This window comes from Vombatus ursinus, unplaced genomic scaffold (assembly GCF_900497805.2).
Source record: "Vombatus ursinus unplaced genomic scaffold, bare-nosed wombat genome assembly UNPS02014772.1, whole genome shotgun sequence".
Lineage (NCBI taxonomy): Eukaryota > Metazoa > Chordata > Mammalia > Diprotodontia > Vombatidae > Vombatus > Vombatus ursinus.
In genome coordinates this window covers 15,562,324-15,584,307 of record NW_020954550.1, presented here as the reverse complement: position 1 = coordinate 15,584,307, position 21,984 = coordinate 15,562,324, and the positions used below count along the sequence as shown (strand labels likewise).

The 21,984-nt window shown below is 37.4% G+C and overlaps 1 protein-coding gene across 7 annotated transcripts in view; it reads right to left on the bottom strand.

Moving 5' to 3' along the window:
• The window catches only part of LOC114044126 (DEP domain-containing protein 1B), a 262,877-nt gene that overhangs the window by 48,937 nt on the left and 191,956 nt on the right, over positions 1-21,984 (bottom strand). For all 7 annotated transcript variants that reach the window (XM_027863428.1, XM_027863429.1, XM_027863430.1 and 4 more), the window contains 3 exons: positions 6,508-6,643; positions 2,181-2,308; positions 1,263-1,393 (listed from right to left, as the gene is read on the bottom strand). In XM_027863428.1, the coding sequence (XP_027719229.1) occupies positions 1,263-1,393; positions 2,181-2,308; positions 6,508-6,643 (395 nt within the window). The remainder of the gene's footprint in view (positions 1-1,262; positions 1,394-2,180; positions 2,309-6,507; positions 6,644-21,984) is intronic.

The following is a 21,984-nucleotide window of genomic DNA, read 5'->3' as shown; positions in this document are numbered from 1 at the left end:
GACTAAAGGAGAATCAGGAAAGGGGCCATACCATCTGTTGCTCATCCCCAAGTCTAACCCAGGATGAGTTCATCTCTGGTACAGCAAGAGAAGGTGAAAGAACCCTGGGGCTCATACTGGGGCCCAAATCTGCTCTAGGGAAAGTCCAGGGCACCCTCCATGGCCTTAGAAAGAATCTGGCAACCTGAAAGTTGACCTGAAATCCCTGGTGGGTCTCAAACTTATCCACCTCAAGGCCCCCTGGAGGATAACTTTTATACCAGGAGTCCAGGCCAAGTTTGGCCTATTTTCTTTTTTTGTTTTGTTTTGTTTTGGGGTTTGTTTTGTTTTGTTTTGTTTTGTTTTGCCAGGCAATGGTGTTAAGTGACTTGCCCAAGGTCACACAGCTAGTTAAGTGTCAAGTGTCTGAGGCCTCCCCAGGTTTGGCCTATTTTCAAAAATAAAAGCTTTGAAGTGGGAAGCAGTTTGTTGAGCCTTTTGTTATTCTTCTCTAGGGCATTTTCTGGATTTAAAAAACTAGTAGAAAGATTTGGAAGAACAAAGAAAAAAGAAGTAAGAGAGAGAGTAATTACGGTTAGTGTGAATTTTTAATTAGGAAAATGAAAAGCAAATTAGAGAAGGCTCTTCCTTTATATAGAATAACAATAGCTGACATATGTATATAAATGTTAGCTAGTATTATTGCATAACAATACATACGAGATATTATGTATGGTATCATTATATTACGTAGGGTTTTATGCATTGCAAAGCATTTTAGATACATTATCTTGTTTGAATTTCACAATAACCTTTTGAGGTAGGTGCTATTATTATTCCCATTTTAGAGATGAGGAACCTGAAACTGAGAGACAGCTAAGTGGAGCAGTGAATAGAGCACCAGGCCTGAAGTCAGGAAGACTCATCTTCCTGAGTTCAAATCTGGCTTCAGACATTTACTAGCTATGTGACCCTGGGCTTAACTCTGTTTGTCTCAGTTTCCTCATCTGTAAAATGAGCTGGAGAAGAAAATGGCAAACCACTCCAGCATCTTTGCCAAGAAAACCCCAAACGGGATCACAGAAGAGTCAGACGTGACTAAAATGAGTGAACAAGTATGTAAGGCAGGATTCTAACTCAAGTCTTCCTAACTCCAAGCCTAATGCTCCATCCCCTGTGCCGTGTAGTAAGACAGTGAGTAACAGATTGTAAGCTATCAAAGTTGACATAGTACCACATTACCAAAAAAGTCATTCTAGAACAAAGCATTACTATGTGCTCACTTGATTTATCCGTGAGGATGACAACTCCCTGCTTACTAACACTGTATACATTGTGGATGATAAACTTTGAGTTGACAAGCTTGGTATCCAAAACTTCCTCCAGGGAGTCCAGTTCAAGGATTTTCTGTAAACTGTTAAAAATAATAATTTATAATAGCTTAATTCTTTTTAAAAAATGAAAAACATCTCAAAATCTAACATGATGAGAAATCAATCTCTATAATACATTCCTTGTGTATTTATTACCTCCGTGGTTTCATGGGGAAATGAGGACAGGAACAGATAGGGTGGAGACTGACTTATACAATATTCTTTAGTTATTAACACACTCATGCTTCACTATTATGGTAATAGAAATCCCTGAATGCCAAAAACATCACTTTACAAGTAAAGATATGAAAACCACAGAGGAGCCAGCTTAGTCAGTGATTAGAAACTGCCACAAGTATATATATATATATATATTTTTTGTGCAAGAAGAAAATGCTGTTCTACTCATAATATTAACTTTCATTACCTACAGTATTTCATATAAAAGGAGACCAGATTTTCCATTCCTTGCCTCATTAAGCTAAACACTTAACTGTTATTGGCAAGTGTGCGGAATACTCTGGGCTTAGAAAAGCTCCCTGATCTTAACCATCATGCAAAAAAAAAAATGGTATATGAATGGAAAGTGGAAAACTCCCAAGCTTCAGTGAAATCTTTTCTCTATGCATCATAGCAGCAAAATAGAGCAAACAAAAGCTGAGACTAAATCTTAATAGTAAACACGTCTAATTAGTATAAACAATATGGATTTAATTTTCCAACTGCAGAAAATAAACCACTGGCAAATCTGTGTAGCAATTAGAGCAGAGGGATGTTCCTGAATGTTTTAATCAATAGCCACATTTAGAGAGAGCCAAATAGACTTACTGTGATAATGTCATAGACTTCCAGATCTCCTCCACATTGGCCTCTGTCAGCTGCTTCCGGTAGACAAGGCGGCAGGCGGGCACTTCTCCAATTGCGATACTGTGACGCTTGTACCAGGATTCAGAATTCTACTCACCCCCACACCATCAACCCCAAAAGAAAAAAAAAGTTAATATAAAACATTTCAATATAAAAATGGAATTCTCTTCCTGCAAATTATGTTCTGTGACTAGGTTCAAGTCTAAACTTGATTTGAAAGGAACAACTATAAGTAAGTGCTAACTACCCTGACAATTCAGATGTAAGGGTAGGGAGTGGGGAGTAGTTATAGCAACAAATAGGTTGTGTAGGTATTTGGATCATAACAGTGCACAGGAATCCTATAGCTCCCATGAACTCCATCAGAGAGTACTTAATAGTGAGAGAGCTAACTATAGGTAGCATTCTTTTCACTGACTTAGACAATGGTTTAGAAGCATTTGGAATAAAGAGAAAATCTGTCCAAATCAATGAAATTGTAGTATTTTTAAAAAAGAAATATTTATCATTTTTTTTCAGGAATTATGTGTGTGATAAATTAAGCTAGAAACAGGTGCCTGGATTTAATTAAATGGGTGGTGGTCCCAGGCTTGACTGCCTTCTGAGAGCAGCTGATGCAATGATTTCTTTTCTGAAAGACGGAGCGAAAATTCCACCAAGAGAATTCCGTTATAGCAAAGTAGATAGGCTGGGTCCAAATTAGCACAAAATCTAAAGTCCAGGAGTCAAAATTAAAATTACTTAAATACTTGTGATTGGCAAAAGGAAAAAAAGAATTTCATTGTTCTAATATTTGTCTTAAGAAATGGGCTGTTAACTCTTGTTCTGACCTGATTACAGTTCTATTCATGACACCTTAAGTAAATCTCCTTCCTCTTCATTTATGTGGGCATATTCATGAAGTTGTGTTTTCTCTTAAGTTGTCAGAAACTCTGCTTTAATGTTCATGGAGAGAAAGTATTACAGAGCTCTCTTCACTGTTGGAGAGTGGAGATGGTGTGGCTGAGAAATTTATAATGTGTGTCCTAGATAATGACTCATCAATCTATTTGTTGTTCAATAGTATCAGTCATATTCAACTCTTCATGACCCCATTTGGGTTTTTCTTGGCAAAGATCCCAGAGAGGTTTGCCATTTGCTTCTCCAGTTCATTTTACACATAAGGAAACTGAGGCAAACAGGGTTAAGTGATTTGCTTAGGGTCACACAGCTAATAAGTATCTGAGGTCAGATTTGAACTCAGGAACTGCTGCGGTAGAATTAGAATTCACATCTTCCTGACTCCAGGGCCAATGTCCTCTCTATCCATTATGCCTCCTATCAGTATCAATCAAAAATCACTCCAGGCAACAACTTCCTTCACATTCCTCATCCATTTTATTCCATTCTAAGCTGTAACAAGAATGACATTGATCTCAAAACAATTCTGAGGTACCGCCTCATACCTATTAGATTGGCTAATAGGCCAGTAAAGGAAAATAACAAACATTGGAGAGATTGTGGGAAAAATGAGACATTAGTGCACTGCTGGCGGAGTTGTGAACTGATTCAATCATTAGGTAGGGCAATTTGAAACTATGCCCAAAGGGCTATAAAACCATGCATACCCTTTGACCAAGCAATACCACTACTAAGTCTGTATCCCAAAAGAGATAAAAAAAGAAAATGAAAAGAACCAATATGTGCAAAAATATTTATAGCAGCTTTTTCTGGGAACAAAGAATTAGAAATGAAGGGGATGCACATTAATTGGGGAATGGCTGAACAAGTTGTGGTATGTGATTATGATGGAATACTATTGTACTATAAGAAATGATGAGCAAGATGCTCTCAGAAAAACCTGGAAAGACTTGCATGGGCTGATGCAAAGTGAAATGTACTGTGTACAAAGTAACAGCAACAGTGTAAGGCGATCAGCTGTTGCCCTTAGTTATTCTTAGCTATTCTCAGCAATACAACAATCCAAGACAACTCTAAAGGACATATAATAAAAAATGCTATTCATCCCCAGAGAAAGAATCGATAGTGTCTGAATACAGATTGAAGCATACTTTTTTTTTACTTTTTTAAATTTTTCTTGGTTTTTTTTTGATTATGGTTTCTTTCACAATGTGACTATTATGGATATGTTTTACATGACTATATATGTATAACCTATATCGAATTGCTTGCCTTCTCAATGGGTGGGGGGGCTAGGGAGGGAGGAAGGGAAAGAATTTGGAACTCAAAGATTTAAAAATGAATGCTAAAAATTGTTTTTACATGTAACAGGGGAATAATAAAATACTAAATAAAAATAAAGATATATATATGTATATATATACATACATATATAGATATATATATACACACTCTACATCCAGAGAAAGAACTGTTAATAGATTTATAGAATAATTATATATGTATATGTATTATAAATGTATATATATGCATGTATTATGTATTATATATATGTATGTGTGTATATATATATATGTATGCTTATTTGTGTATAATGGTGGCCATCTCTAGGGTGGGGGAGGGGAGGGAAGAAAAAAAGAAAAAAGAAATTTTTATGATAACTGTTATATATTTAAAAGGAATAACAAGCTATACATAGTAGATTTGCAGCTTCATGTGCAATCATTTTTTTTTATTATACTATGTTATGGAAATGCTTGTTTTATTCCATAAATTGAAAAAGAAAAAAAGCCCTAGAATACTGGGTAGAACCAATATTATACCTCCATATTTCAAAAGTTCTATGAGATCATCAGTATGAGAATTCCAATGAGAATCAAGCTACTCTGTCGCCTTAAACAATCTTCATGAGTTATGACCAATGAAAATTCATCACTTGGTGGCCAACTTCTTGGTGATTAGCTTCTCCAGATTCAGCTGGGCAGGTCCTTGGTGACACATAGTCCAATATTGGGCCTGTACTTACAGCCTCTGAGATCTTGCTGGAGCCTGTACTCTCTGGGCATCGTCTTCAAGAATTCAGAAGTGAAGTTGCTATCTATCCCTTGCACTCAGCACAGTTGCTACATATAGGAGGAGCCTAAAAAGTACTTGTTGACTGTCTGATACAAAAAAAACAAAACTCTTGTGCAACATGATAAAAATCTAATTATAAAAAAATCTGAGATTTCATCATACTTTTAAAAACACAGCTATGTTACAATATAAGCCTGATTAAAAAACAGTCTAATATATAAGATTATTATGTATGAATATATATATATATAGTGTGTGTGTATGCATATATATATATATACACATATCTATACACACATATATAGTATGTATTCATTCACAAGTTAGCTGGTGGTACAGTGGACAGAGCATTGGACTTGGAGTCAAGAAAACCTGAGTTAGAATCCTACCTTAGATATTTACTAGCATCATGACCCTAGGCAACTCATTTAACCCTTCTCAACTTCAATTTCCTCATCTGTAAATGGGTACAATAACATCTACCTCCCAGGGTTATTGTAAAAATCACATGAGATATATATATATCTATATATGTTCATATATAGATATATATATATATACTCTACATCCAGAGAAAGAACTGTTAATAGGTTTATAGAATAATTATATATGTATATGTATTATAAATGTATGTATATATATATATGCATGTATTATGGTGTCTAATGGACACCATATAAAGGACTTCATAGCACAATATGAATGTTAGCTATTATTATTATTATTTTAAACTCACTATGCTCCATTTCTCAGTTCTAAATTATCTTAGTCTCAATAGCCTCCTACTGAAGAAATTTAACAGTAGAGAAAAGAGAATGTGGAGGATGGGTATTTCACATTGGCTAAGAGCCTAGGTAATTTCTACAACTGGCAAAACCCATTGCTGCTCACTGGATTTTTCCACTCCACAAATTCCCTCTCCTAATCTGTTCTCTCTCCACTGGTAACTGAGAGGTGAAAGATAGTGATGAGAAAAAGGAGAAAAGGTAAAGGAATGAAGGATGCTATAGATCAGAGGATAAAAAGTGATCACTAGTAAGAATCAATGAAGGATAAATGGAAAGTTCCATTCTGTATCAAAAAAAAAAAGCCACAAAATTTCCAGTATATTTTTCTGTCAATATTAGAACATGTACTAGAGAACACCTCATAGCAGGCCTTTCTACTGTTGGCAGGTACTTAGTTTCAGAATGTATTTAGATGAATGATAGAGCATCAATAGAGTGAGGGGTGGGAGAAATGGGACTAGGTCAGGTGCTTCAATACTATTTGCCATTGCTACCATTCCCCAACTTTCTGTAATTGTACGTACCATAACAATAGGTCTCACAGGTATGTTTTCTTGGGTAGTGCCTGGTGGTTGATCAGTCCAGTCCGGGAATTTGATAACGCTTGCTTGGTAAGGTGATCTCTTTGGGTATGGTTTCAGGGGTGAAGAAGGAGGAAATCTAAAATGAGAGAGAAAATTATCACACTGTTTCAGTTATTAGGAGAAAGAGACGTTTTCACAATGAACCCATCAACTGCTCTCAAGGGAATTTACAAAGAAATTCCATACTTCAATTGATAAATTATATTTCATAGCCAATTAATGATATGCATATGTCTAAGCAAGCTATCAATTAACATCATTGAATATATAGACATATACCTTAACAGATGGGAAAAAATACAAAATACTGAACTCTTCCAGGAAAACTCTTACCCAATCATCTGAATTTCAAATTTTAAAATATTTGCAGTAGAATGATAAGCAGCCACAGTGAAATAGATAGAGCTGGCCTTGAAGCCCTGAGGTATAAAACCCACATCTGACATATACTGGCCATGTCACCCTGGGCAACTCAATTAATCATTTAGTGCTCTTAGCAAACATCTAAGGATATAAGTTGCAGAGGAGTGAACTTGCATTGAGTTCCCTACCTATAAAATCACATATCTGTTTCTTATCTCTTTCCCTAAAAGGACATGGAAAAAGAGAAGCATAACTCTAACCCAACTCGAAATCCTTATTAGCTCATCACTTCTAAGGTAATCTAAAATTGGAAACAGTTGTTGAATATAAGAAGAAAACCTAGAGCAATGGAGAACCGTCAAGTATTTTCATCGATTTGGAAGAAGCTTCAGAAGATACCCAGTTCAGCCTGGACCTGACTAAGTATTCTATCTACATTATCTTCAACAAGTGGCCATTCATCCTTTGCCTTCTTACTGATGACAAGGATGACACAAAAATACATACATTTAGTTTAAAGGTTGTTTTTGTATTTTCAATTTAATAGAGATGTGTCTGATATGCTTAGAATTTATAACAGTTCAAAAAAAGAAAACTACATTTTAAATATTCATTTGAGTTTTTTCAATTTATTTTATTTTTCAATTAGCATTGATTTTCTCTCCCTCACATCTCACCCACTGAAAAAGAAAAGCAAATTAGAACAACCTTGAGATATCATTTTACAACTATCAGATTGGCTAAAATGATAGAAGGGCAAAGCAACAAATGATGGAGGGGAAATGGAAAAACTGGGACCCTAATTCACTGCTGGTGGAACTGTGAACTAATCCAATCATTTTGGGGAGCAATCTGGAAATATGCCCAGAGTTATAAAACTGTGTATACCCTTTGATCTATCAATGCCACCCAACGTGACTAGGAAAAAAGGAAAATAACTTATATGCTCTAAAATATTTATAGCAGTTCTCTTTGTGGTGGCAAAGGACTGGAAGTTGAGGGGATGCCCATCAATTGGGAAATGGCTGAACAAATTGTGGTATATGATTGTGATGGAATATTGTGCTATAAAAATGCGCTGTAAGAAATGATGAGCTCGGGGGCAGCTAGGTGGTGCAGTGGATAGAGCACTGGCCCTGGAGTCAGGAGGACCTGAGTTCAAATCTGACCTCAGACCAAACACTTGACACTAGCTGTGTGACCCTAGGCAAGTCACTTAACCCCAACTGCCTAAAAACAAAAAAAAAAAAGAAAGAAAGAAAGAAATGATGAGCTGGTTGATTTTATTAAAAAAAGAAAACTTGAATGAAATAATGAAGAGTGAAATGAGCAGAACCAAGAGAACATTATACATAGTAACAACAATATTGTTCTAAGAATAACTTTGAACATTTTGAGTATTATAAATACTCAGATCAACTACAAAGGACCTATAAAGGAAGATGCTATCCACCTCCAGAGAAAGAATTGATAAATATAAGTATGTATAGTATGGTTTTACTTGTGTGTGTATGTATGTATATATATACACACACATACATATACCTATTTGTGTTTAATGGTAACCTTCTATAGGGCAGGGTGGGGAAGGAGGGAGAAAAAAATAAAAAGTTAACAGTAAAGAAGAAAACTTAGAAAGAAGCACAGAAAAGTAGGATAACTTTGAAAATGATGTGTAGTATTTATTACATAGCTTTTTTTTAAATAAACAGTGTGAAATGGAAATTCATTTTTATATTGAATCCTTTTTTTATGTTGTGCTGTCTATATAGAAATGTTCTTTTTTTGTCTTTTTCTATTTAAATTTTAAAATGAATAAAAATTAAAACAAAAACAAAACAAAAACAAAACCTCTTTAACAAACATGCATGATTAAGCAAAACAAATTCCCACATTGTCCATGTCCAAAAATGTATGTTTCATTCTGTATCTTGAAAATACTGTGTCTCTGTGAAAAGCTGGGCAACATGCTTCATCATCAGTATTCTGGAACTGTAGTTGATCATTGTACTGATTAGAATACATAAGTCTTTCAAAATTGTCTTTACAATACTGTTGTTATAAGTTCCCCTAGTTCTGCTCATTTCTCTCTGTATCAGTTCAGAGAAGTCTTCCCAGGTTTCTCTGAATCCATCCCTTCTGTCATTTCTTGTAGCACAGCAGCATTTCATTATATTCATATGCTGTTGGTGGAACTGTGAACTGATCTAACCATTTTGGAGAGCAATCCGGAAATATGCCCAGAATTACAAAACTGTAAAAACCCTCTGATCCATCAATGCCACTATTAGGTCTGTTTCTCAAGGTGATTAGGGAAAAAGTAAAACAATGTATAAATATATCGACAAATATATCAACATATATTTGTTTCGCTATTCCCCAATTGATGGATACCCCTATCTATTTGCTATCTATTATTCTATTTATCTATCTGTTTGTACATATGGTTCTTCCATTTCCTCTTTCTTTAATCTGAAAGATTCATTTTGAAGGAGGTAGAAAACTACTAGTTCCATTCTCCATTTCCCCCACCTCCATCACCCCCTGCCCACCACTTCAATCATTCTCCATATCGTATCTTTGGAATAGGCAATATTACTTCTCATTAAGAAGGCAATGTGATATAGTATAAAAAGCAGAGACCTGGGAGAACAAAGACCCAAATTCTAGTAACAGCTCCACCAAGAACTAACTTTATCCAAGTCCTTTCCCTTCCTCGGGCCTGTCGCTTCACCTCCAAGATAAGGCTGCTAGATTTAAGGATCTCTGAGGTCTGCACCAGCTCCAAATTTTTTTTGTTCATGGTGCCTATCTAAACTGACTCATATCTTCACAAGGAGGTAAAGGAACTAAAGCTAATGAGACTCTGTTGTTAAAAGGTCTTTCCTGGTGGCTTAGCCATAGATCGCTATCAATGATGTATCAAGTCAACTACGCTAAAGTAAAAAGTCAAGAGCTTCAATTTTTACACACAGTTATTTCTACATAAAAGGGAAAGGTAGGAAGGAAGGAAGAAAGGAAGGAAGGGAGAGAAAGAGAGAAGGAAGGAGTGAGGAAGGGAGGGAAGAAGGAAGGGAGGAAGGAAGGAAAGAAGGGAAGAAGAAAGAGGAGGAAGGAAGGAAGGAAGGGAAGAAGGGAAGGAAGGAGGGATGAAGGGAAGGAGAAAGGAAGGAAGGGGGACATCTAGGTGGTGCAGTGGATAGAGCACCATCCTTGGAGTCAGGAGGACCTGAGTTCAAATACTCAAGACACATAACACTCACTAGTTGTGTGACTTTGGACAAGTCACTTAACCCCAATTGCCACACACACACACACACACACACACACACACACACACACACACACACAAAGCATACTCTTGTTCCTAGGCAAGTCACTTAACCTCGATTGCCTCACCAAAAAAAAGAAAAAAAAGGAAGCAAAGAAGGAAGGGAAAAAAAGGAAGAGACAAGTAATTTTACTAAAGACTCCATTGTTAGAATAACTGCAGAAATGAATTTAGAAGTTTTTAAATTTACCACGATGTTTGTATCCAAATGACATCAACAGGAAGTAAAAGGTGGGTATTATTTTTAAAAAATGTATTTCAAAGAGTTGCAACAGATTTGGAAAATGATGAGATATGGAAATGGCAATTTTCACCTCTCTCTGCAGAAAACACCTAATATTTGTAGGTCATTTGAGAAATCAGTCTTCAGTTGTTAAGAAATGATTGAAAATTTTCCTGACATCTCTCAAGTTAAAGACTTAAGATTAAAGATTAATAAATGAAATTTTGGACAATCAAGTTTCTAGGACAGGTGTTAGAGATAGCATCTAACAATATAAACTAAACTTCTGTTGGGACTGTCAAAGTTATCCTATTTTGCGATCTATTGCATGATCATCTCATCACATCAGACTAAAAACTAGCACAAAGAAATCTATTAACACTTCACTGTAGCACTGCCAGGCAAAGTGCAGTTAGCCAAACACTAAAAAGCCTGCCTAGAAACAATGAAGACAGAGGATCGTATTACCACAAGGTACAACAAAAACAATAAAACATAATATTTCTTAAGGGAGGCCAGGAAGAACTTCAAAAATTCCTGGACCAATTTATTTTAGCTCAGAGGAGGAGATATGATTGGTTATGTGGAACATCAGAGGTATCCAAAGCAAGACTAGTGACTGTATTATTCTTCTTGGTTGCAGTATTAACAGTTACAATTATTTGTGAGCAATAGAAAAAGAAAAATTACATATGAAGGGGGAAAAATCTGTAATTAAAGTGCAAAAGAAAACCTTCCTCTTGGGGCAGCTAGGTGGCGCAGTGGATAGAGCACCGGCCCTGAACTCAGGAGGACCTGAGACCAAACATTTGACACTTACTAGCTGTGTGACCCTGGGCAAGTCACTTAACCCCAAATGCCTAAAAAAAAAAAAAAAAAGAAAGAAAACCTTCCTCTTAGCATAAGGTATCAGATGAGCTTGCAAAATTGACTCCCCATAAATTCTTAAGCCACCATATTATTTGAATAATGTTCTACTTGTTCTAAATCAAGACCTCCTCTCTTCTAATCCCAAGGCCTCTCAGTTGTTACTGTTTCAAATATGAAGCATTAAAAGGAAAGTTAGGAGGTAGGGGGGGAAGGCAAGATATTTGGTGTTCTTTCCTCCAATCACGAGGCTTCTCTGATTCTCAGAAATCATTCAACAAATCTATGAAATGCTTATATTTAAAAGTTTATTCAAATATGTGTAAAGGTGCTTATTTTATATGTGTACAATATTTATGCTTACTTATTGAAACATTTGTATTTTAAATATATAACAAAATACGTCCATATTAAATATTTATTGAAATGTTTACTGATCACCTTTCTCCAGAAGTTTTGCTCCCCTCCCCCTTTGAACCACAGTATTTATTTATACCACTCATCTATTTGTGTTTTGTCTTATCTATTCTATTTTATCTGCCCCCAAATTATAGGCCCTTTGAGAACAGAGACCAAGATTTAATCCTCATCATATTCCCTATAGTATTCAGTGTCTTGCACAATATTTGTTAATGAATGAGAGTATGAAAATGCTTACTAGTTTACTAGTATACAAAACATCAAATATGAGTGCTGCGGAAGGTACAGAGTATCATAAGACATAGTTCCTTGTGGCTTTTTATTGTTTTTAATCCTATTTCAGTAGTGTCTGACTCTTGGCGACCCCTTTTGGGGTTTTCTTGGCAAAGATACTAGAGTAATTTGCCATTTTCTTCTTCAACTTATTTTACAGATGAGGAAACTGAGGCAAATAGGGTTAAATGACTCGCCCAGGGTCACATAGTCAAATATGAACTCAGGAAAATGAGTCTTCCTGACACTATCCACTGTAGCACCTAGTTGCCCTTCCTTCTGTCTAACAACCAGCAATTTTCATTGCTAACAGGTATGAACAATAAAAGCAGTATTGTAGAATGTAGGGAGGTTCTTGTCTCTGTATTCATTTATTTGCAGGAATTTTAGGGGGGAAGGGAGGAGAACAACACCCCATTGCTCTTGCCTTCCACTGCTCCTTGGTTTTTCATTGGATGAAGTTCCTGAAATGGTTTGAAGACACAGATAAACAACCAGAGATCTCACAGAAGTTAAAGGACAGACTCATTCTTATCCCAAGGGTACCTGCTTAATGACATCTGCTCCTTGGCTGGCTGGATGCTGCTGTCAAAAGCCTGAGGCATTAGTCCTTCCTTGTAAGAAAGGCTTACTAGTCTAAAAATTCTGAACACCAGCAGATGGTAGCAGAGAAAAACTCATCAAACAACACAGATTAAAAACCGAGAGAGAACCTACAGAATGAATGAATGAATGAATGAATGAATATGAGAATGGATGAATGAAAAAGCATTTATTAAACACTTACTATGGGCCAGATACTGTGCCAGGTATAAGCAAGACAGTCCTATCCTCAAAAAGTTTACATTTTAATAGGGGGGGAAAAGCATGCATGTATATATGGGATTGAAGATTCTGTAGGAGTGCTTTAGACAGGGAAGTTGTAGGGATGATGACAGGAGTTACAAGAGAATTGACTGACATATGCCTTTCGGGAATGGTAGTGATGATTTGCAGGGAAAACTCAATTCTCAGCAGACTTGATATTCAACAGAGAGCAATAGGGAATAGCCTAATGATATACCACCGGAGAACACGAGAGGCTCTGCAGTGTGAGGAGTCTGAGTAGCCTTGGCAAATATTAGCCCTAGCCACACATGCTCCAGGGAATATGACATTTGACAATTGTTTACTTCCTGTGTACCCTTCCCTGGCCATGGGTGTGTACTTGTTCTGTTGGCATGGTAACCTGTGGGAAAGTACACCTCTGGAGGGGGGAGGGAAAGGTGCTTCTGGAAGCTTTTTGTATCACTTTTTTTATTTGCCAAGTTGTTCGATTAAATGTTTTGAACTAATATTCCTTTCCAGTTGCCTAAATAAAAAGTAGACACTGATGGGGGCTTATAAGTTATTTATTTGAATGAGTGTGGACCCTCAGAGCACCTCAAACTTGGAAAGCTTTCTGAGAGACCAAAGAAAGGAGTGGGGTGGGCCTGTGTGCTACACATACATATTGATATCTAATCAGGGGGTATGGGGGTAAATGTTTAACAATTAGCTTTCTCCTCCCCCCAAAAACCTCAAGCTTTCAAGTTTAATCTGCTCCATTAACATTTTTCTCCATCACTTTTTTTAAGCCTAGACAATAAATAAAACAACAAATTAAGCCCGATTTGTACCATTTTCCAAGGTTGGAATGCTCACATTGAAAATGTAATGATCAACTCTTGTGAACTGGCTCTAATGCACCCCTGCATCTAATAATACATAATAGTGCACAGTATTCTATTAATCAGTGCCAAATGAGCAGAATAGAGGATGCATGCTAAGGAATTTTGAAAAGATGAGAGATGACTGTGAACTGAAGTAGTCAGGGAAGATGTCAAGTAGGAGGTAAGACCTGAGCTGGATCTAGGCAGGATTAAGGCACTTCAGCATAGATAAAAAAAAAAAAAAAACAAAACCAACATTGTAAAGGCAAGGAAACAGGAACAGTAAAAGGATCAGTATGGCTGAAGAAGAGACCAACAATGAAAAATAAGATTGGGAGAGGTTAGATTGTGAGTTACAGCTTTAAACAGAAGACAGAAGACAGTTGGAGCCACTGAATGTTCTGCTCAGAGAAGTGATACTTTAGAAAAATTAATCTTTTGGTAGTCTACTGAATGGATTGGAGGGAAGGGAGACTAAAAGTAGGGAAACCAGTTAGAAGATTACAATATTCCAGGTGTGAGGTGAGAACTCAATTAGAATGTTAATTGATTGAATTAAAGAAGGAAGTAAACTATATCCAAAGCTCCACTGGATTCCAGTTCCCATTTAAGGCCCCAGGCTACCCAGTTATTCTTCCCTCCTGGTCCCATTTGTGTATACCTCTACAGGTATAAAATGTACAAGGAAGATGACTTCCTTGGTAAATTAAGGAAGGCTCCTCCTCTACCTTCATACTACCCCAACCTTTCTTCTGGTTTCAGGGGCTTTTACAAAGTGTTGTGGGTTTTGTTTGTTTGTGGTTTTTTTCACAGGGATAGAAGGACTTCTGCACTCACATAATCACTAGCATGCTACTCATGTCTTCCATATTCAAAATTTTAACGCCACGTATTGCATGACCTTTTGTGTTTCCAAAGTGGTCTTTATCAGTCTGCTCTACAATGAGAAGACATCCACTGTCCCAGAAATAAAAAGATTCAGCCATGGATGCAGGGGGCTCTAACCACTCAAGAGAAACAGCTGATAATGAAATCTGCCAATTTTGTGAGTGATTAACTAGAGAAGAGCTCCCTCTAGTGGGCTGATTTTAGTTTTACATCTTATGTTATAAACTGCCCTGAATCTAATTAGAATCACAGAATTTTAGAACTGCAAGTGATTTCAGAGAACTCATTTGACCCCCTTATTTTTAAGACAAGAGAATAAGGCCAAGAGAGGTCAAGTGACATATCTAAAGTCATAGAGTTAGCTATCAGTACAGCTGAGACTAAAACCTAAGTCTCCTAATTTTGGGTTCAGTGCTCTTTACTATCATTAATCATCATCATTATCATAGGTAGCATTTGTATAGTGCTTTAAGGTTTGCAAAGTGCTCTGCATGTTACCTCATTTGATCCTCACACCAGCCCAATGCAATAGATGCTATTGTTATAATACCTCTTTTACAGATGAGGAAAATGATGCTTTAAAAAAAAAAAAAAGATTAAATGATTTACCCAGGGTGACACAACTAGTAAGTGGCGGAGTCAAAACTTGAACTCAGGTCTTTACAACTCCAGCTCTAGCAGGCCACCTAGCAGCCCACTACAAGTCTATTCATTCTTCCAATCCAATTCAATCTAATGGGCATTTATAAAGCACCTATTATGTGCTAAGACATCATGCTAAGCACTGAAGAATACCAAAAAGAACCCACTCAAAAACAATTTCTGTACTCCAGTAGCTTTGCAAGTCAACTGGTGGGATGGGGTGGGGGTGGGTGGGCAAGATGCATATAAATAAGCATAAACATAGTAATTTAGGAGAGAAGGAATACTAACTAGTAGCAGAAATAGGAAAGGCTTCCTCCCATAGGATGTATCACAACAGCTAAACCCTGAAGAAAGCTAAGTATTTCAAAGAGCTGAACTGAACAGGCAATGCATTCTAGGCATGAGGACAGAGAGTCTGAGCCAAATCATTGAATCACTTAAGCAGGCGAAGGAATGCCATATTCAGGGAACAACCAAGAGGCCTGTTTGGCCAGAGAGGATGAAAAGGGGATAATGCATTCAACAAACATGTAAATATCGACTTTGTGCAATGCACTGAATCAAATTATATACATCTGTGGCAAGGCAATAGCGAGATACAAACAGAAAAATTGACAACAGACTCAGCATTCTTAGGGAATGCCACAATACAATAAATCAATCAATGAGAATTCATTCACCCATTTTATTCAATAACCATTTATCAAGCATCATACTATGCAATGCACTAGACACTGCAGGAAGAAACAAAGATAGCATTCACCAGCTTCCAAGTTATTTCAGCAGGGAAAATAAGCTTTAAATCTTCATAAATATTGTGTCCAAATAATGGAAACCTGACCTACAATCTTTTCATGGTGTATAAACATTAAGAGAGGTAATGTGGTGACATAAATAGAGCTCATCTCAAAGCCAGAAAGACTTGGTTCAAGTCCCACTTCTGACACACAAAGGCAGTATGACCCTGGGCAAGTCACATATCTTTTCAGTGTTCGAGGAAATGCTCTAAAGCTTTAGATTGCACAAACAGTCATGACTTGCACTGGCAAAGAGAGTTTCAAATACTCAGAATGTCTTTTGGTTTTCAGTGAGAGTAGCTCCAGACCTATTCCCCTGCTATATTCTCTGTCACTCTGTCTATCTCTGTCTCTTTCTATCTCTTTGTCTCTCTATCTGTCTCTGTCTCTCATATACACACTCACACACACACACACACACACAAACACAGCTTCCTATTCAGAAATTGAGTGGATGCCCAGTAATTGGGAAATGTCTGAATAAGTTGTGGTATATGTTTGTGATAGAATACTACTGTGCTGTAAGAAATGATCAACAGGCTGATTTTAGAAATCATGGAAAGACTTCCATGAAATAATGAAGAGTGAAACAAGCAGAACCAAGAGAACATTGTATACAGTGACAGCAACATTTTTTGAAGAGTAAACATAAATGACCAAACTATTCTGAGTAAACAGCTTGGAACTCAAATATAACCAAAAAAAAAAAAAAAAGACCTTTCTATTCTATCCAATCCCCTTCCTTCAAAATCACAGACATTTAGATCTTGAGAAAGTACATCCAACTTTACAGATGATAGTTCTTAGTCTCTATTCTTCCATACACTGATTGTGTGATACTGGGCAACTCTCTAAGACTATAAGTTAGTATCTCTGATAAATAAATGATAACCAAGAAATAAATATAGGCGACTAACAGACATACATAAGACCAAAAGTCATTCATTGATAGATAAGTGGCCAAGAGATATGAACAATTTTCAAAAGAATTGTAAATTATTAACATCTATGTGAAATAATGTTTTAAATCTCCAATAAAAGAACTACAAATCAAAACAACTCTGAGGTTTTAATTCACACCCAGTAAAGTGGCAACCATGACAAAGATGGGGAATAGTCAGTGTTGGAGGGATTATGCAAAGACATCCAACAGTACATTAGATATACTTATCCATTGTTAGTGGGGTTGTGAATTGATATTATTCTGGAAGGCAATTTGGAATTATGAAATGGAAGTGACTAAAATGACCATATCATTTGACCCAGAGATTCCACTGCTAGGCATATGTTCCAGAGAGGTTGATGACCAAAAAAAAAAAAAAGTCCCATAGTTGCAAAAAAATTAATAGTAGCGCTTGTAGAAGCAAAGAACTGGAAAGAAACCTATCAATTGGAGAATGGCTAAACAAGTTGTGGTACATAAATAAAATGAAATATTAGTGTGCTGTTAAAAAAAAATCAGGAATTTTAGCCAAGATAGCTACCTGAACAAAAGACTGACTGACAAGCTCCCCCATTCCTACCCCAACAAAAACCTAAAAATTCCAATTTCCAGCAAAAACCTGAAAATAATGATCAATAAATCCAGTGAGAAACTAAAATAAGTGGCTTTTTCCATTGCAGAACTAGGGAAGTCCAAGGGCAATAGGAAAAGAGGTAGTAAACAAAAGAAGCATGAGGAGAGGCAAAACGTCCTATAAACACCCTGCAAGACCACAGGCTGGTCAAGCATGTGCAACCGAAGGGTTCTGTGACAGCAAGAAAAGAGTTGACCCCTGAGAAAATCACCAAAAGGGAATCTTAAATGCCCCCAAGAGCTACAAAGATGAGCAAGTCAATGCCACACTCAACTGAGCTATCCCAGAGCCAGGGGCTCAAAGTCTCTTTCACTTGGTCCTTAGATGCCATAGAAGAACCTCAAAAGATCCGGAGGGTCTCAAAGAAGTGAAGGGTTGCAAAGGTACCAACGTGAACGACTGAGACCAGAGACCAAGGAGAGCCAACCCTTCCCCAAAAGTACAGCAAGAGGTAGAACCTGACTGTGGCACAAAGCCCAAATTTGAAAACTAATACTGAAGAAATGAGTAAATTAAAGAAAATTCTGATCAGCACAAAAAAAGTTACAAATCTAGAGATCCCTAAAAGAAGAGAGTCACTCTATAACAACTTCAAGCAGAGACCCAAAGGGAAAAAGTGGATTTTCCATGAATACCTAGAAGAAATTAAGCAGATTGTAAAAAATGAAATGAAAGCTCTAGAGGAAAGAATTAGAAGAAATGCCTTACAAAGGGAAGTGGTAAACTTTACCTAAGTAACAAACTACCAGAAAACTAGAATAAACCAAAGAGAAATCGATGATTCTATGAGACTGCAAGAGGTCAAGAAGAAATCTTCTAAGAGTCACTGAATTCTACCAGGTACCCCATGCTTACTGAAAAAGAATGGGTGGCCTTTCAGTCCACATATAGCAGCCTTGCAACCCAGAGTTGCAGCGAGACTTTTGTATAAAACAAGCGTCAATTGAAGAGTATGAAAAGAGTCTATGGATTAATGATGAACATCTCCAGGCCTTGCTGGAGGAGTTAGAGACAAACAGGCTCATGTGTGCTACTGTGTACAGGGTGCAGTCTGGTTTGGTAATAAAAGGGCTCAGTGGCTTCTAGAGCTGACAGGACAGAAATTTCAAGTTATTTTAGAAATGTATACAGACAAAATGAGCATTGTGCCTGTGATCCAAAATACCAGTTTTCTGATGAGTTGTCTGCGTTATGACTGTTGGGCAAGTGATGGCTCTTCTAGGGACCAGGGGGGAGCACTTCAGCCCTGGAGTCAGGAGTTTGAAGGAAACCAACACTGAGCCACTTCATATTGGAAGAGTCCTTGCAATTTTATTTCTTTTCATTGTATGCTATGTAAAAATAACAGCAAAAAGAAGACTTATAGGAAATCAATAAAAATAAAAGTAGAAGGGGACCATTATAAAAAAAAATCATTATACTCCATGAATAAAATTTTTAAAAAAATGAAAACAAAAACTGGACAACACATTTCAAGAAATCATAAATGAAAACTGCAAAAATCTATTAGAACTAAAGTAAAAGGAAGACAGGTTTTAAAAAACACCTCCTGAAATGAAACCCCCTCCCCCCCCAAAAAAGTCCCAGGAATGTCAGACAAAAGCCAGAGTTCCCATTTCAAAGAAAAAAATAATGTATACATCTAGAATAAAGACATTCAAGTAGCAGATCAGATTTATCCAAGACCTGATAGCTTCACCTAAAAAGCGGAAGAGATCTTGGAATACAATATTCCAAAAAGCAAAAATACAGAGGTTTAGAAGCAAGAGTAATTTGCCCTACAAAGTTGAGTGTCATCCTATGAGGGAAAACATGAACCTTTATGGGAGGCAGAGCCAAGATGGCAGAGTAAAGGCAGGAATTCACCTGAGCTCTCCCCCAAACCCTTCCAAATACCTTTAAAAATGACTCTAAACAAGTTCTAGAGCAGCAGAACCCACAAAATGGCAGAGTGAAACAAATTTCCACCCCAAGACTACTTGGAAGGTCAACAGGAAAGGTCTATTGCAGCAGGGTGAGAGAGGAGTGCAGTTCAGCACAGACCACACCATCTAAGACTGGGCCCCAGCAAACCCAGAACAGGCCTCGGGGTGACTGAATCAGTGGGAGCAGTGGCAGTTTCCAGACCTCTCAGCCCTCAGATGCCAAAGACAACTTCAAAGATTGGCAAGAAAGGTCTATTGCACCAGGGTGAGAGAGGAGCACAGTCCAGCACATGCCACACTAGTGCAGACCAGGCCCCAGCAAACCAGGAGTAAGCCTTGGCCACTGAATCACTGGCAGCAGTGGTGGTTTTAAGACTTCTCAGGGGAGCCAAGATGGCGGAGGGAAAGCAGTGACTTGCTTGAGCTCTCCCCCAAACCCTTCCAAATACCTATAAAAATATAAAAATTGGCTCTAAGCAAATTCTAAAGCAGCAGAACCCACAAAAAGACAAAGTGAAACAAATTTCCGTTCAAAGACAGCCTGGATGGTTGATCAGAAAGGTATATCGTGCCAGCCGGGGAGAGGAGCGCAGTTTGGCGTGGGCCCGCAGGCCTTAGAGAACCTGGAGCAGGCTTCAGAGGACTGAATCATGGACAGCTGTGGCAGTTTCCAGACTACTCAACCCCTGACCACCAAAGACAACTTAGAAGGTCAATGGGAAAAGTCCATGACTACGGTGAGAGAAGGAGCTAGGTCTCAGCCATCCCTGAGGCAGCGACTGTTTCCTGAGCTTCCAGCCCAAAGACTGAGGGGGATTCAAGTGGCTTATCAGAGGGGGATTGCAGGGATCTTTTTGCCAGGGCTGAGGGCAGGAATCTCTTCTTGCTTTACCAATGCTTGGATCTGGGTCACGGTTCTGAGGGGTGGTCCTGGGGCAAGAAGGAATGCTGGTGTGGTAAAGCTTGCTATGGAGGTGGGGAGAAAACACCTCACCCCTTATCATAGCACCTTGGAAGAACTGAAAATTTTCAGATCCTTAGAAGTATCTCTGAAAATAGCTGTACAAATTCCCCCAAATCTTGGGACAGTACATTCTCCACTTTGGAAGCAGACTTTTACCTTAACAAAGAGTTTAAAACTCAAGTAATTGGCTGGGATCATGAGTAAGCAGCACAAAAAAAGTCAGACTATATTATCTTACTTTGGTGACAAAGAAGATCAAAACATACAACAAGAAGAAGACAACAAATCCAAAGCTCCTACATCCAAAGTCTCCAAGAAGAATATGAATCAGTCCCAGGCCTTGGAAGAGCTCAAAAGGGATTGTGAGAAGCAAGTAAGAGAAGTAGAGGAAAAACTGTGAAGAGAAATGAGAGTGATGTAAGAAAATCATGAAAAGCAAGTTAACAGCTTGCTAAAGGAGACCCAAAAAATACTGAAGAAAATAACACCTTAAAAAATAGCCTAACCCAAATGGCAAAAGAAGTCCAAAAAGCCAATGAAGAGAACAATGCCCTAAAGAGCAAAATTGGACAAATGGAAAAGGAAGTCCAAAAGATTACTGAAGAAAATATTTCCTTAAAAATTAGAATAGAGCAATTGGAAGCTAGTGACTATATGAGAAATCAAGACACTGTAAAACAAATCCAAAAGAATGAAAAATTAGAAAACAATGTGAAATATCTCATTGGAAAAACAACTGACCTGGAAAATAGATCCAAGACAGAGAATTTAAAAATTATTGGACTATCTGAAAGCCATGATCAAAAAAAAAGAGCCTAGACATAATCTTTCAAGACATGATCAAGGAAAACTGCCCTGATATTTTAGAACCAGAGGGCAAAATAGAAATGGAAAGAATCCACCAATCTCCTCCTGAAAGAGATCCCCAAAGGAAAACTCCTAGGAATATTGTAGCCAAATGCCAGAGTTCCCAGGTCAAGGAGAAAATATTACAAGCAGCCAGAAAGAAACAATTCAAGTATTGTGGAAACACAATCAGGATAACACAAGATTTAGCTGCTTCTACATTAAGGGACCAGAGGGCATGGAATATAATATTCCAGAGGGCAAAGAAGATAGGATTACAACCAAGAATCACCTAAATGGTCATTCAGTGAAATAGAGGACTTTCAAGCATTCTTGATGAAAAGACCAGAGCTGAATAGAAAATTTGATTTTCAAATACAAGACTCAAGTGGAACATGAAGAGGTAAACAGGAAAGAGAAAAATCATAAGATACTTATTATGGTTGAACTGTTTACATTCCTGCAAGGAAAGATGATATTTGTAACTCATGAGACCTTTGTCAGTATTAGGGCAGTTGGAGGGGAAAAAATTATATGTACGTATAGATAGATAGATAGATAGATAGATAGATAGATAGATAGATAGATAGATAGATAGATAGATAGA